Source organism: Musca domestica, unplaced genomic scaffold (assembly GCF_030504385.1).
Source record: "Musca domestica strain aabys unplaced genomic scaffold, Musca_domestica.polishedcontigs.V.1.1 24, whole genome shotgun sequence".
Classification (NCBI taxonomy): Eukaryota; Metazoa; Arthropoda; class Insecta; order Diptera; family Muscidae; genus Musca; species Musca domestica.
In genome coordinates, this window is record NW_026712272.1 from 2782847 (window position 1) to 2796041 (window position 13195).

General features: G+C 34.6%; 1 protein-coding gene across 9 annotated transcripts in view; it reads left to right on the plus strand.

Annotated features, from left to right (window-relative positions):
* Positions 1-13195, plus strand: part of LOC101893112 (dystrophin, isoforms A/C/F/G/H) — a 752562-nt gene that overhangs the window by 88400 nt on the left and 650967 nt on the right. For all 9 annotated transcript variants that reach the window (XM_059123281.1, XM_059123282.1, XM_059123286.1 and 6 more), the window contains exon 2: positions 5368-5522. In XM_059123281.1, coding sequence (XP_058979264.1) covers positions 5368-5522 — 155 coding nt within the window. The remainder of the gene's footprint in view (positions 1-5367; positions 5523-13195) is intronic.

Consider the following 13195-nt stretch of genomic DNA (forward strand, 5'->3'; position numbering starts at 1 on the left):
CGGTTTTGGAAATGTGAACCAAATGTTCGAAATGGTACTAAAATTGGAATAATATGGTTTAGGGTGAACGGATGAAGATGAAAGTTTAAAATTTTTCATTGTGGCCCCAGTTTGTGACAAGGAGGTGGGTTTTGAAATGTGTTCTACAAGTGCACTGAAAGTACTAAATAGTTTTATATTTGGGACTATTTGGTATTGGGTATGCATATAGTGCTTGAAATCTGAAAATTTGTTAATGCATAGTGTTGACATATGGAGATAGTTGGGATGGTAAATGCTTCGAATAGTACTACATTTGGTATTGAAGCAAGCGATAGAGACAAAAATCTGAAACTCGTTATTTAAATTGGTTTTGGATATGGGTAAGAGGTCTCTCTTCGTATCTGTTGAGATATGAATGTGTGATGTAATTGTACGAAAAGTGCTAAATAGTACTAAATTGGCGTTTGGGTCAAGGGATAGAAATTAAATTCTGAAATTTAATGTTTAGATTGCTGATGGTGTCTTTTGAGATTTAGGGGTGGTTTGAAAATGTGTCCTATATTTGTACGGAAATTACAAAATAGTACTACTAAATTCGGTAATGGGTGAAGGAAGAGGCTTGAATTCTGAAATTTGATATTTAGGACTCTGTAGGTATCTGGAATTGATGTATGTGGGTAGTTTGGGAAATGCGTCTTATTTTTGTACGGAAAGTACTAAAAGGTAACAAATTTAGTATTTAGGGAAAGCAAAGAGCTTCAATATCGAAATTTACTATTGAGGTATATGTTCATATCTGTGGTTAAGATATGGAGGTGAATTACTTGAATTGTACGAAAGGTACTAAATTTGATATTGGATATCCTAAATATTGATATGAATGTCCCTGTTGGTATATGCAATTGAGATATGGCGATGTTATCGGAAATATGTACTATAAATGTACGAAAACTACTAAATAGAACTAAATTTTGTATTGGGTGAAGGAAGAAGCTTGAATCCCGACATTTGATATTCAGGTCTCATTTGATATCTGGAATTGAGATATGTAGGTGGTTTTAGATGTGTACCATAATTGTACGATAAGTACTGAATAGTACTACATTTGGCATTGTTTGAAGGGATAGGAAGGGAATCCTTGAACTTCGTATCTAGGTCTTTGTTGATATGTACAATTTAGATTAAGAAGTGCTACAATTGTACAAATAGTACTAAATTAGGTTTTGAATCTAGGAATATGTGTACCACAATTGCCTGAAAAGTACTAAGTTTTGTATTGAATAAACTAATGGAGCTGAAAATCTGAAATTTGATATGGATGTCACTCTTGGTGTCTGTGGTTGAGAATAAGCTGATTTTGGATATGCGTAGCATAATTGTACCAAAAATTACTAAATTTGGTAATAGGAGAAACTAAAGAGCTGAAATCCCTAAATTATGTTGGTATCTGTGGTTGAGATATGGAGATTATTTTGAAAATGTGTGCTATTGTTGTTCGGAGAGTAATTAATGCTACTAAATTTGGTATTGTTTGGTGGGATAGAGCTAAACTCGTGAAATTTTATATTTCTGTGGGTATCTGATGATTGTGATATGGAACGGTTTTGCGAATAGGTACTAAAATTATATTTAAAGTACAAACGGTTACTAAATTTGGTATTGAGTGATTGTATAGAGATTGTATGGAGCTGGAATTTGATATTTGAGAGTGTACCATAATTGTGCGAAAAGTACTAAATGGTACTAATTTTACTAATCACTGTTGGTCTCTAGAATGGAGAGATGTAAATTGTTTTGGTTGTGTGTACTAAATGTTTCTAAATTTGGTATTGGCTGAAAGGATAGAGGAGAAATTCTACATTTTGATATTTAAATCTTCGTTGGTTTCTAAGGTTTACATATGGAGATGTTGAAATACTTTTGGAGTGAAATATTGAATGTGGGTCTATTCTGCAATGATTTTAATAATAAAACTAATATATTTTGAAAACTAGTTGGTGTAAAATGTAAAGGTATTCTTTCCGAAGAAGGAAAAACTTGAATAATATATAAATCCGTGAAAGATTGAAAATTTGGTATGAAGTTTTGATTAAATACTGATGTCAAACTGAACTGGAACATTTTGAGTACTAACAAGTAAAAACAAGTAAGCAAAGGCTACAGTCGAGCGGGGCCGACCGTTGAATACCCTACAACACTATAATAAACGATACAGTTTATATAGGCGAGATACTCGAAAGAATTCCACAAGATATTGTGACAAATAATAAAAGAAAACCATCAGGTTTCGTTCTCTAATTTTCGAATAATAGCAACTTAAACGAATTTGCTCATTTCCAATTTATTGGAAGATGTTGCACGTAAATGGTCTTCCTAGATCTGGAACCAATATTTCCCAAAGACCTATAATCTCTCAGAAGTGGCAAAAGATTAACATTTATTATTGGTTTTTGACTGAATCGCATCTATATGAGATACAGACATTTGACTATATTCTTCAACGAAATCAGCGTTAACGAAATAGTCAGAAGTGTGTCCTTCCTGTATTTGTGAATTCTCCAAAAAGGAATGAACCTTTTCGTATTTTTTCTACAAAAGTTGGCAAACTATTTCACACATTGAATATTTTTGGATGGCCATCCAAAACTGCTTGGCTTTTGCAATGCCCGGTAACCCCCATTCAAATGTGCGTGAGGATCGGGCAATGATTACGACCTGCTGACAATTTTGCAGTTTTTTGGTCCATTTCAACCCCTAAATATATGGCGATCATCTCCAAAAAGAGTAGGCTTCTATTCTGACCCTCATCTGATCCCCATGCAAAATTTCGTTAGGATCGGGCCATAAATGCGATCTGTATATGATATCCTAATTTCCTAACTACTTAGTTTTGTTAGCTGTAGAAATATTACCAAATGTTTAATTCAAAATGAAAATATGCCAAAAATGTGACAAAATTGAAAAAAATATGAGAAAATGTTACAAAATCAATATTTTCAGCTTTAGAGAGATATGTTTATGCGATTTTTTTAGACGTTTTTCCTTTCCTACCAAGAGGCCATTCTGAATTAATGAGAACTGTCGAAATCAGTTCAGCCGTTCTCGACATATAAGAGATCTTTCAAGCATATCTTCTTTGATGGACATATATATCGCACATATTTTGCTATATATCCGATTAGTTGGATATTAACATCAATGTAAAGGTCAGAAGTAACCTTGTCATGGCTTTGTGATTTCGCCGGGATTTAAAATATTCGCGGTTTAATAAAAAATTTTGAATTTTTTCAACACAAAAGATATGGTGTATTTTACCCGCTAAATATTATCCGATGACCACCCAAATGGATAGGCTTCTTGCCAGCCCTAAACTCTAGCTACATGCGAAATTCCGCGTCGATTGGTTTATAATTGCGACCTGTATAGCTACTGCAAAATCCGACATTTTTTCAGTATTTGGTCCATTTCAACCCCTAAACATTTGGCAATCATCTCCAAGTGCAATAGGGTTCTATTCTGGCCCAAACCCCTCCTCCATTCTAAATTTCGTGAAGATCGGGCCATAATTGCGACCTGTAGAAAAATAACATGGACAGACGGATAGACGGACGGACATACATAGCTAGATCGACTCAGCTCGGCGAGCTAGGAAGATCCATTTATACTTTCCGATATGGGAAACCACTATTTCGAGGTGTTACATAAATTCTGGCCCAATCAAACTTATAATACCCCCAACACATAGTGTTGTAGGGTATAAAAACATTAAGTTCGGCCGGGCCAAACTTTTAATACCCTCCACCTTAGGGTAAAGGAAACATTAGAAGAAATGTTGCAAAAACCCTTAAAATGCCGAATATCATATAATGGAGGCTATACCAAATCGTGGACCTACACAAGCAATGTTTCGCCAACGGAGCTAGAACCCATTATGACCTACAAATACCAACTTTCAGACAAATACGTGAAAAAATGTGGCAAAACTCATCAAATTACCGAATATCGGGAGGTACCGTTATATGGGGGCTATACCAAAACGTGGACCTATAATTACAATGACTCGCCACACGAACTGGGACCCATTATAATCTACAACTACCAATTTTAAGAGAAATCCGTGAAAAAATGTGGCAAAAATAATCAAATTACCGAATATCGGGAGGTACCGTTATATGGGGGCTGTACCAAATCTTGGACCCATACATGCAATGTTTCGCCACACCAACTAGGACCCATTATGACACACAAATACCAATTTTTAGACAAAGTAGTGAAAAGATGTGGCTAAAACCAACAAAATACCGAATATCGGGAGGTACCGTTATATGGGGACTATACCAGAACGTGGACCTATATATGCAATGTTTTGCCACACGTACAGGGACCCGTTATGACCTACAAATAACAATTTTCAGACAAATCCGTGATGAAATGTGGCATAAATCATCAAAATAGCGAATATCGGGAGGTACCGTTATATGGGGACTATACCAGAACGTGGACCATTATATCTCATTTTCAATACCAACCATCCTACACACAATACGAATTGCTGTGCTAAATTTTGGCGCTCTACGTCAAATAATGTGGGCTGTATCGTGATTTCAACAGACAGACAGACGGACAGACAGATAGACGGACAGACAGCCAGACGGACATCGTTAAATCGACTTAGAATTTTATTCAGATTATGAATATATATACTTTATGGGGCCTAAGACGAATATTTAAGGATGTTACAAACTGAATGACAAAGTTAATATACCCTGCTTTCCAAGGCGGAGGGTATAAAAAGGCCTAACACGAACTCTTGGAACGAATTTAAGTTTTAAGGTAGATTTTTCTCAGACGAAATAGTGGCTCCTTGCCGGTATATGATGTAAAATGAAATATTATCAACGAATCCAGCCATGTTCTCGATTTATTTTCATCTGCCGTGGAAAGAAAAGACTCTCACACCACGCATCACGAAAGATTTTGAGCAAGACTACCTACTTTTAAGGAAACTTACCTAAAAACATATACAAATTTGGCATATCGGAGGTGGGCCATGCTTCTTGATCCCCAAACCTGGCTTCTTCGCTCGAACTCTGATTGTGACTTCAGCTCTAGACGAGAACTGTGACAAAGGCTAGAATCTTATCAATCTGAAAAAAAAAAAAACAGAGTGATTGAGAATTATTCCTTTAAACCATGATAGCGATTCTCACTACAACAAGCAAATTTTATTTCCTTGTAAAAGAAGCTTAGTATTTTTCCGTTTCGTAGTAATTACATTTCTTGTGGTATCTCCCCGACACCCTCAATCCACCACAATCACATCAAATTTCTTAATAACTTGCCAAATTTCATAACTTATTTTTCCTCTCCTTCTTTCTATTCCAGATGAACGCCAGGACATTCAAAAGAAAACATTTACAAAATGGATTAATTCACATTTGATTAAGACAAAATGCACGCCGGTCAATGATTTATTTCTTGATCTGAGAGACGGCCATCGTCTGTTGGCGTTGTTGAGCGTTCTCACCAATACACAACTGGTAAGTTTAGCAAAAGTAGCAGAAATGTGTCCTTGACAGATACCATCTTATTCCAATATCGAAAAAAATAAAGAAAACAAAACTCAAAAACAGAAAATTTAATTTTTTTTATTCTGCCATTACAAGAAAAACCCAAACAAAAAATGTTTAGAGTTGTCAACGCAACGAAAGGACAAACAAACGAACATCTCAGCAGCCGACCACCTATTGACAATGAAATTTTGTTCCTTTTATGTTTTTTTTTCCGTTGTTTTTGGAAAAAACAAAAAGGACACAACATTGTATGGCAGCAACCAGTGTGGGTTTTAGCCACATAAACCATGTCTGGTTTGTGGTTTTACCTTGAATTTCCTTTGAAGTGAAAGAAAAAGGGGAGGCAGAAGAGAGGGGGTATTTGAAAGGATATTATATATTTTTCTGATATGATTAAATAACTTTAGATATATTTTTATAGGATTTTCTTTTCACAAAAATTGACAATTTTCGAACAAAATTAAATCTCAGTGCAATTTGGCTGTGTTGCTTTGGATTTTCTTTGCCTTATTTCTTCATGCCATAAAGTTGTAGGAGTAAATTAAGGAAATACAGAACAGATTTTTGTATTAAAAAAAATGTTTTTTTTTTATATTTTAAAAATCTGTTTCCCCCAACCAAAAACTCTTTTAATTCCAATTTTTTATGAGAACATTTTTATCCTTGCTTTCTATTTGGCACATATGATAATATAAAGTCGAAAAACAAATTTACCGTCAAAAAGGTGAAAGGTCACAGTCTTAAAATGGTACGGAGGGTTCAAAATTAGCACAATACTATAGTGCATTATACTGTACCGATGATCTTAATTACATGCACACTAATAAAGAAAAAAACTTAACCCATCATAAAAACCGGCGCACAGGTTTAATGCTGATCTTATTTTGAAGATAAATTTTAGGAAGCGATTTAGAGTCTCAATAATATATTTGTCGTTCTCGCCATCTGTATCTCAGATATATTTCAGGAAGAGATTTAAAGTCTCAATGATATATTTGTTGTTACCAGCGCCATCTGTATATCAACATTATGATAAATACAATTATTAAGGCCAACGCTATTAGGCGATTAAGGGGATTCTCATTGGTGCATAGTTTTGAGATGGGGCTAGGCTTGGTGTTGTGAGCACCATCTCTGCATCAAATAAAAAATCTGATAAATATAAATATTTAAGATGTTGTGAGCGTCACCTACGAATCAACAGTGAGCTAAATATAATTTTTAGCGTCCACGCTGTACGTCTAATGCCATAAACTTAAAAACGCAGTTGGGGATTCCCACTGATGCACAATTATGAGTTTGGGCTGGGATTTTTAAAATCTAATCTTATATGCGTTGACACTGTAAGCGCCATCTATAGTTCAAAATTCGGATAAATACAATTGTATATGCTTATTGGAAATAGCCCTAGTGTGCGCTTTAATATTATTTCTTTAGATTGGTTAAAATGTCCAGAAATAGAAATTTGTCACAAAAGTGAGCCGGCTTAAACGAAATAGTTTTTAACGCCTACGGTTCTAGGCTTTATTAATCTCGACATAAAAGCAAAAATATCGTTTGTGCTCTGAACGCCATCTATAGATCAATAGTCTTATAAACAACAAGTAAAAAAGCAGCTAAGTTCGACCAGGCCGAACTTTTCGACGGAAATTGAAAAATTTCAAAAAAAAAATCAAAAAAAAACTATCACTTAATGGGGACTATACGAAGACGTGGATCTGCATACGAAAATTTTTGTCATATGCTGTAGTGCCCATTACGAACTTCAAATACAAAATTTGTTACAATTACGGTGAATAATGTCGCAAAAATCATGAAAATACGGAGTATAGGGAGGTACCGTCATATGGAGGCTAAACGAAGACGTGGACCTGCATACGATTTTTTTCCGATAAGTTGTAGTATCCATTAAGATTTTTCAATACGAAATTTGAAACAATTCCGGTGAATAGAGTTGCTGAAATCGCCAAAATACCGAATATTGGGAGGTACTTATATATGGGGTCTATACGAAGTCCTGAACCTGCACAGACAATTTTCTGCCATAGACTGTAGTTCTCATTACGAACTGTAAATACGAAATTTGAAACATTTCCGGCGAATAATGAGGCTAAGATCATCAAAATACCAAATTTAGGGAGGTACCGTCATATGGGGGCAATACGAAAAAGTGGACCAGCTTAGACAATTTTCTGTCTTAGGCTGTAGTATTCATTTCGAACTTCAAATTCCAAATTTGAAACAATTCCGGTGAATAATGTCGCGAAAATCATCAAAATACCAAATATCGGGAGGTACCGTTATATGGGGGCTATATGCAAACATGGACCTGCATGACCCATTTACGAACTTAACCTGCCTACTGGCAAAATAAACATGGATGCAAAATTTAGCCTTCTATCTCAATTCGTTCGAAATAAAGCGTGATTAAAACAGACAGACGGACATCGCCAAATTGACTTAGAATTTTACGCTGATCAAGAGCTCGGGGGTAAAGTGCTTACAAAGAACTTCTAGTATGGATTTTTAGACAATTCCATTGAAAAATGTAGCTTAAATCATTAAAATGCCGAATATAAGGAGGTACCGTTATATGGGGGATATACGATATCGTGGACCTATGTAGACAATAATTTTCCAGGGGGTTTAGTACTCAGAAGTAACTCCTTTGTGGATTTTCAGACAATTTCCGTTTTCCGGAACCGTTATATGGTGGCTATATGATATCGTGGACGTATATATACACTTCTCTTTCAAGGGGTAAAGTGCTCACAAATAACTCCTTGTGTAGAATTTCAAACAATACCATTGAAAATATGGCTAAAATCATCACAATATCGAATATCGGGGTACCATTATGGGAGCTATACGATATCGTGGACCTATATAGCCCATCTTCGAACTCGATCTGCCTGCAGACAAAAGACAGATCTGTGCAAAATTTCAGCTTCCTATCTTTATTCGTTTCGACTCTAGCCTGATCACAACAGAGGGACATACAGACGGATAGGCGGGGCTAACTTATCTTAGAATTTCACGCAAATCAAGAATAAATAAACTTTGTTATGTCTAAAATTATTATTTTGATGAGTTACGAACGGAATGACGAACTTAATATAATATACTTAATGGAGGGTATAAAAACTGAACCCATTTCGGAAAAGTGGTGCATAGGTTCGGGGCAGGGCTACGTATCAATGTTTTTTTTTTTTTTTAAGAAACAATTAAAATGTACAAACTAATTTGTTGGGTGTTCTGAGCGCAATTTGTATGCCAACAAAATGGTAAATGAAATTATTAATGACTACACTGCATGGCCAAGGATGTAACTTTGTATATTTGAAAGCGGTTCCCCTGGTGCACAATTTCGAGACTAGTCTGGTTTTAAAAAATTTGTCTTAGAAGCCTTAAATTGCTCGAAAATATCTTTGTTGTTATGAGCGCCATCTGTGGATCAACATTATGGTAAATACAATTGTTTACGCCCACGCTGTACAAATAAAGCTGTGATCTTGAAAATTTTGAAGATGCTTCCTCCTGGGGCATGGCATCGAGACTTGTCAGTGCTTCTGGTACTAAATTTGAAACAGTTTGGTTTAGGATGAACGAATGAAGCTAGAATTTTATAATTTTGTATTGGAGTCCCTGTTGGTGGAAAGTTTGTGACAAAGAGTTGTTTTCGGATATATGTGAAACAAGTGCCCGAAAAGTACTAAATAGTACTGTATTTGGTACAATGTTATATTGGGTGAACAGATAGTGCTTCAAATCTAAAATTTAGTATTAGCGTCACTGTTCGTGTGTAGCCTGGACAAATGGGGGTGATTTCGGGCATGTGTACTACAAATGTATGAAAAGTACCTAATGGTACAATATTTGATATTGGGTGAAGATTCTGAAATTTGATATTTAAATTACCGATGGCATCTATGTTTCAGTTTTGGTGGCGGTTTAGAAAATGTGTCTTATATCTGTACGAAAAGTACTAAATTTGGTATTGGGTGAAGGGATAGGGCTGGAATCTCAAATTTGATATGAATGTCTCTGTTGGTATGTGAAATTGAGATATGAGGTGGTTTTGCAAATGCGTACTATAACTGTTCGATGATACTAATTTTGGACCATTTGTCTAGGATGGATAGAATGTCAAGTATGTTACTAAATTTTTGTATTGGTAAAGACAGGGGCCGAAATTCTGAAATTTTACATTGAGGTTTGGTGTTAAAGTAAACATTTTCCTTTAATTCTCCCCGAAAAAGAAAAAAAACTTGAATAATGTAGAAAACCTTGAAAGTCTGGCCTAACGCCATCTATAATTGAATATTAGAAAAAATATAACCAATAAACTTTTTTTCTAACGCTTGGTATGTGGTTTTATCTTAAAAGATTCAACAATCTGAAAAACAACATCACTGCAGGTTACACAACGATCAAAAAATCGGAGAAAATACGATCCTCCTCCAAAATGGTTACTTCTTTGCCACATTTTACATATTTTACATAAAAATGTAAATTTTACGCTAGTTGAGTCTTAGAATGATTTAAAATTTCTGCATTTATTCCTGAATTGAAGACTTGCAATAAACATGAAGCCTGAACATGAAGTCTAGAAGACTTGCAATAAACATGAAGCCTGAAGATATTTTGGCGGCACGTACCCTTAGAAACTTTATTTTTTTCTCCACTGTTCGATTTATTTTCACCCATCAAGAAACTCCCGATTCTGGAAGTTTCGAAATAAAAAATAAAAATTATAAATATATCAAAACGAGCTGTAGTTATAAATGGATGTTATCCTTGTTAAAGGCTTAGCTACCTGGGATACAAAGGCAATAATGGTTTCAATAGCGAAATACTACTTGTAATGGGTAAGTTCACGCTTTGATTCTGAATCATAGTTAGTACCACTACCAGTGTTGCCGTTTGAAATTTTTATTTCAGCCCAAATTTTTTCTAAAAACCGCCCAAAATCGACCATATCCGCCCAAACTGTAAAAAGTTGAATAATTTATATGTAGTTTGTATTCAAGTAAGAAAATGACAATTTTACACTATACATAAAAAAGGTACTCAAGTTTTATTACATTCAATGTATTAAATACTTTAGAGAAAATAAAAATGTTATGTTATTTTACTTCAAGTTTTTTTTTTATTTTTTATATACATATTTGAAAAAGTAACATAATACAAGAATTCAATGTATTAAATACATTTAAGTCATTATTATTATTCAGGTTTTTATACCCTACAACACTATGTGTTGGGGGTATTATAAGTTTGATTGGGCCAAAAATTATGTAACACCACGAAATATTGGTTTCCCACAAAGTATATATGGATCTTCCTATCTCACCGAGCTGAGTCGATCTAGCTATGTATGTCCATGTAAATTTGTAATCACTCTACAGGTCGCAATTATGGCCCGATCTTCACGAAATTTAGAATGTAGCTGGGGTTAAGGTCAGAATAGAACCCTATTTCTTTTGGAGATGATCGCATAATATTTAGGGGTTGAAATGGACCAAAAACTGAAATTTCCTGATTTTGCAGTTGCTCTACAGGTCACAATTATAGACCAATCTAAGCGAAGTTTAGCATGGGGCTAGAGCTTTGGACTGGGCAGAAGCCTTCCAATTTTGATGGTCATCGGGTAATATTTAGTGGTTTAGTAGACCATAGCATTTGCGATAAATAAAAGTAAATTTTTCCATTAATCCGCGAATATTTTTACTGCCGGCGAAATCACAAATAGACGAACAGGTCAATTCTGACCGTTACGTAGATGCCGATAGTAAAAATATCGGATATATATAGAGAAATATATACAATGTATATATACAAAGGAAGGGGATGTCAGCTAGAATGCTTATATCTTCACAATGGCTGGAGCGATTTTGACAAATTTTGTCAATTGCCCTTGTGGCATTAAAGTATAAATACTACAAAATCGCATAAAAAGATACCAATAATGATGTTCATATAGATTTTGTAGTATTTTGAGACATTTTCTTTATTTTTTTCATTTTTTTTTTCGCATGCGATTTTTTCAAGTTGACTTATAATACAACACAGGTTAGGGTTATTATTTATATACAGATTGCAATTATCGTTCGATCCTCACGAAATTTTTCACAAGGGTTAGGCTCAGAAGGGCAAGGCCTATTGTTTTCAAAGATGTCCGCAATATATTCATATATATATATATGAACCAAAAACAGAAAAAAAATTCCTGATCACACAATTGAAGCCAATCGACACGCCTGAGAAAATAGGTAAGCACAGGGAAGAATTCTGGCATTTTGGATGACCATTGAAATATATTTAGCCGTAAAATGGAACACAAAAACTAACAGCACGACGGAGTACATAAATATTGGGAAAATGTCCCTTGTCAAAATGCTAAGGGTAATATCTGTGCAGTGCTCCGTCACATAATTTCAAAAGCGAAATCTTCCAAAATGGATTTGGACATGAGGGGGCTTCTAACATATTGTAGTGTTGTAGGGTATCACATGGTCGGCCCCTCACGATTTTAGCCAATGTATTATTTATATTATTAAAAAACTTAACAAAAATCTATAAAATAAATAACGATTCATCTCAATAAAAAATATAAAATTCAGTTAGTAATAAAAAAAATTAAATTGCGTAAAAATAAACAATGAAAAATAAATTTGTACCCAATATGAAAAAAACCCGCCCAAAATCCGCCCAAACCACAAAATGTATCTTTTTTCCGCCCAAATTTGGACGGAAACGCCCAAAACGGCAACACTGACCACTACCCCAGTAAGCATTATTTGTTGCGATCAGAAAAAACACATCTAGATGGCGCTAAATACATGAAATAAGATTTAAGAATAAGATTTAATAAGATTTTTTCACCTACCCTTTCTTCTTTGGTATTCATTTATGTTGTCAAGCTTTCTGAGAAAATTGTTCAAAAATAAAGACAGAGTTCTGTGAATACACATACGCCACATTTACGCCTTGTTCATTTAAAACTCATACGAAATTTGTAACGCAAAAATCAAATATCATCATTGGTAGGGCTATTTTAAAATGAACCATATTTTTTTTCTAAAATTCCATTTAAATTGTATGAAAAATTTACCATTAGCAACATTCTCCTACATAATTTTTTTTAAAACATTAAATGCGAACAAGCACAACCTTCACATCCTTTTTTTGTGGTGGGGCGCACTTTGAACTTGACACAATCGAAAGAGACATATTCCTAAAAGTATGCTTTAGATTTCAGCTATTCTTAGAAGAGATTTTATTTTTTTCCGTTTTTGTTTTTTTTTTTGCAAGGTTTAACAAACCGACAGTGTTGTTGAAAGCTTTATTGCGTTGGTTTGTAAAATAAATGCGGGCAAACATTCGGTTGGTTTGTCAGAGTAAGTTGATGCAATGGTGGTCTACTTCCTTGAGTCATACATTCGCCACCATTCGTTCGTTCATTCATTCATTCATTCATAAAACCAAATACGGGGAGACGGTTAAAGGATAAAGGTTAAAATGTAAAAGATAAACAAGTAGCCAGGGTGCACTGAGAGAAAAATGTAAAGGCATAGAAGACCTTTGATCATCTGGAGAAATTAGGAAAATAAGGAAAGCCCTCAGTAAGGGTCAGATTA